At 44.3% G+C, this 3448-nt stretch overlaps 1 protein-coding gene across 1 annotated transcript in view; it reads left to right on the top strand.

Annotated features, from left to right (window-relative positions):
* The window catches only part of LOC106878069 (acetoacetyl-CoA synthetase), a 50355-nt gene that overhangs the window by 35524 nt on the left and 11383 nt on the right, over window positions 1-3448 (top strand). Inside the window, exon 13 of the mRNA XM_052974499.1 lies at window positions 1112-1234. Coding sequence (XP_052830459.1) covers window positions 1112-1234 — 123 coding nt within the window. The remainder of the gene's footprint in view (window positions 1-1111; window positions 1235-3448) is intronic.

The raw sequence follows: 3448 nt of genomic DNA, 5'->3' as shown, positions 1-3448 counted from the left end.
CACAAACACACAAACATATACACACATACATATATATATACGACGGGCTTCTTTCAGTTTCCGTCTACCAAATCCACGCACAAGGCTTTGGTCGGCCCGAGGCTATAGTAGTAGACACTTGCCCGAGGTGCCACGCAGTGGGACTGAGCTCGGGACCATGTGGTCGGTAAGCAAGCTGCTTACCACACAGCCACTCCTACGCCTATAATACAGAGGAACAGGGGTTGGGGGTTAAATAGTTTGAAATGTGCTGAAAATTTGCGTTTTTCCTGTGCCCACGAGTACATGGCGAAGTGGTTAAGAGCACGGGCTACTAACCCCAAGATTCCAAGTTTGCTTCCAGGCAGTGACCTGAATAACAACATCGAAAAATACCTTAGGAATGAGAACCCAGGTTCGAAATTCCCCCAAGATACCTGATGAAGGCTGGAGGGTATATCAGCCGAAACTTTGTGTTAACAACAAACAAGATGAGGACAAATATCCGTCAAATGTAAATAATGTACATAATTCCTCATCTCTCAAATATAGAACTGTATCATCACCATCATCATCGTCGTCATTTAATGTCCATTTTCCAAACTGGCATAGATTGAATGGTTTGACCGCAGTTGGCAAGCTGGAGAACTACACCAGACGCTAATCATCTGATCTGGCATGGTTTCTGTGTCTGGATGCCCTTCCTAATGCCAACCACTTTACAGAGTGGATTTGGTGCTCTTTAGGTAGAACTAACACAGGTGCTTTTTACATGGTGCCAACATGGGTGCTTTTTACCTATGTTAAAAAAAATCAAGTCTCATACAATTGCTGAGAGACCCTAATCTTTATTTAAACATTTCTCTAGAAGGAAAACTCTGAAAGTAACCCCTGTGACTTTGCATCCGATGATGCAGACCGGGTCTTCTTTGGGGGCAAATGTATACATTATTTCAGAGAGTGGGGTTGGCCTTGTACAAGGCCCTTCGTCACTTTAAAAAGCTTCAGACACAGACAGTCAGTCAGATGTGTGCATTTATGATGTGTTTATAATTTTTAATGCATCGGATTCCTGTAAATAATTAAATGTGTTGTTTTAAGATGAAATTTGTATTTTTTTTTTATATTGCAGCTGAAACACACAACCTGAAAGCCCTCAGAATGATTCTGTCAACAGGTTCCCCATTAAAACCCCAAAGTTATGATTATGTTTACAATCACATTAAGAGCAATATTCTTCTGGGATCAATATCTGGTAAGCTACTGTTTTGTCTTTTACTTGTTTCAGTCTTTAGACCGTGGCCATGCTGGGGCATAGCCTTGAAGAATCTTTACACAAATGAATCAACACCAGGACTTATTGTTTTGTTTTATTATTATTTTTTTAAACCTTGTGCTTATTCTACAGCTATAACCTCGAAACCAAAGCTAAGATCAAATCCCACTTGAAAGGAACACAATTTCTAGACATTGAGGAAATCCAAGAGAATGCGATGAGGCAGCTGCTCACTATCCCAAAGAAGGAATTCCAAGGCAGCATCCTTTCGGGGTCAATAAATTAAGTACCAGTTACGCACTGGGGTTGATGTAATTGACTTAATCCCTTTGTCAGTCCTTGTTTGTCCCCTCTATGTTTAGCCCCTTCTGGGCAATAAAGAAATAAGAAATGTTAGCACGCCAGGCGAAATGCTTAGCGGTATTTCGTTTGTCTTTATGTTCTGAGTTCAAATTCCGCCGAGGTCGACTTTGCCTTTCATCCTTTCGGGGTTGATTAAATAAATACCAGTTATGCACTAGGGTCGATGTAATTGACTTAATCCCTTTGTCTATCCTTGTTTGTCCCCTTTTTGTTTAGCCCCTTGTGATCAATAAAGAAATAAATATAAGTAGTAGGATATCGCCAAAGAAGTGTGATTAGAGAGTGCAGAGGGGAAGTGAGTGGTGTAAACCTGGGTATATGGAGAGTGTTGGTGGTGGATCGGTGGGTACCGAATAGCAAGGATACAGAGAAACGGGGCTGGGAGGACAGGATCGGGGAGTGAGAGCCAGGCATAGTGCTTGAAGGAGGAAATGTGAGGAAGAGAAGAGATGTAGATTGGTTTGATGGGGTGGGGTGTGTGAAAAGTTTCCTTGTTATGTGTGGATGGAACACAGGTCAGGGTCAGCAGATAGCAATAATACAGAGAGAGAGAGGGCGTATGGGTGGAACACACAGGTTGGGGGCTAGTGGAGAACAATGATACAGTGGTACAGGGCCAAGAGGACTGGATTGAGGAGTGGGAGGTAAGCATAGTGCAGGAAGTGGTAGGATTAAATTCTATAATGGCACATAAAAGTGCCCGTGCGGTGCCACATAAAAGCACCCTGCACACTCTGTGAAGTGGTTGGCTTTAGGAAGGGCATCCAACCTTAGAAACCATGTCACAACAGATGACTGGAGCCTGGTGCAGTCCCCCTCCTCCCCCCAGCTTGCTAGCTCTGGTCACATTGTTCAACCCATACCAGCGTGGACAACGGACATTAAATGATGGTGGTGATGATGATATATATCGTTACCATCATCATCAGCATCATTTATCACCCATTTTTCATGCTGGCATGGGTTAAACGGTTTGACAACGCTGTAGCATTTCAAGATACAGTGGGAGAAAATGTTGAGGTGGAAAAGATGGCGCTAGATGGGCGTGGCAAGAGACATAGGAGCGAGTTAGGGTCGGGGCTTTGGTGAGTTGGAGTGAAAGCAGGTAAGAGGAGGTGTTTACTAATGGAGTATAGCAGAGGAAAGCAATAGTTAAAGGCACAAAAAGGAGGTGACTGGTGGATTAGTGTGGGCTGGTATGAGAGAGGGAGGGGCAGCCTCTTTAATTTCCCTGACTCCTCATCATCATCGTTTAACGTCCACTTTCCATGCTGGCATGGGTTGGACAGTTTGACTGAGGACCGGCAAGCCAGGAGGCTGCACCAGGCTCCAACCTGATCTGGTGAGGTTTCTACAGCTGGATACCCTTCCTAATGCTAACCATTCCAAGAGTAATGGGTGTTTTTTACGTGCTACCGTCATGGGAGCCAGTCAGGTAGCACTGGCATTGATCACGCTAGAATGGTGCTTTTTATATGCCATCATCACAGGGGCCAGTCAGATGGTACTGACATCGACCACGCTTGAATGGTGCTTTTCTTGTGCCACTGGCATGGGAGCCAGTCAGGCGGCACTGGCATCAACCATGCTAGAATGGTGGTTTTTACGTGTCACTGGCACGGGAGCCAGTCAGGCGGCACTGGCATCAATCATGCTAGAATGATGCTTTTTACATGCCACTGGCACAGGAGCCAGTCAGGTGGCACTGGCATTGACCATGCCTGTCCATCATTAATCTTGGTCAATAATCCATACTTCATTTTTCTATTTAGTTTGCGAGATTCTTGATATAAATTCGTGTTTTGAAACAAATTTTGTTGCGTCTTGGGG

This window comes from Octopus bimaculoides, chromosome 1 (assembly GCF_001194135.2).
Source record: "Octopus bimaculoides isolate UCB-OBI-ISO-001 chromosome 1, ASM119413v2, whole genome shotgun sequence".
In the NCBI taxonomy this organism is placed as follows: domain Eukaryota; kingdom Metazoa; phylum Mollusca; class Cephalopoda; order Octopoda; family Octopodidae; genus Octopus; species Octopus bimaculoides.
This window is presented reverse-complemented; position numbering and strand designations above follow the sequence as displayed.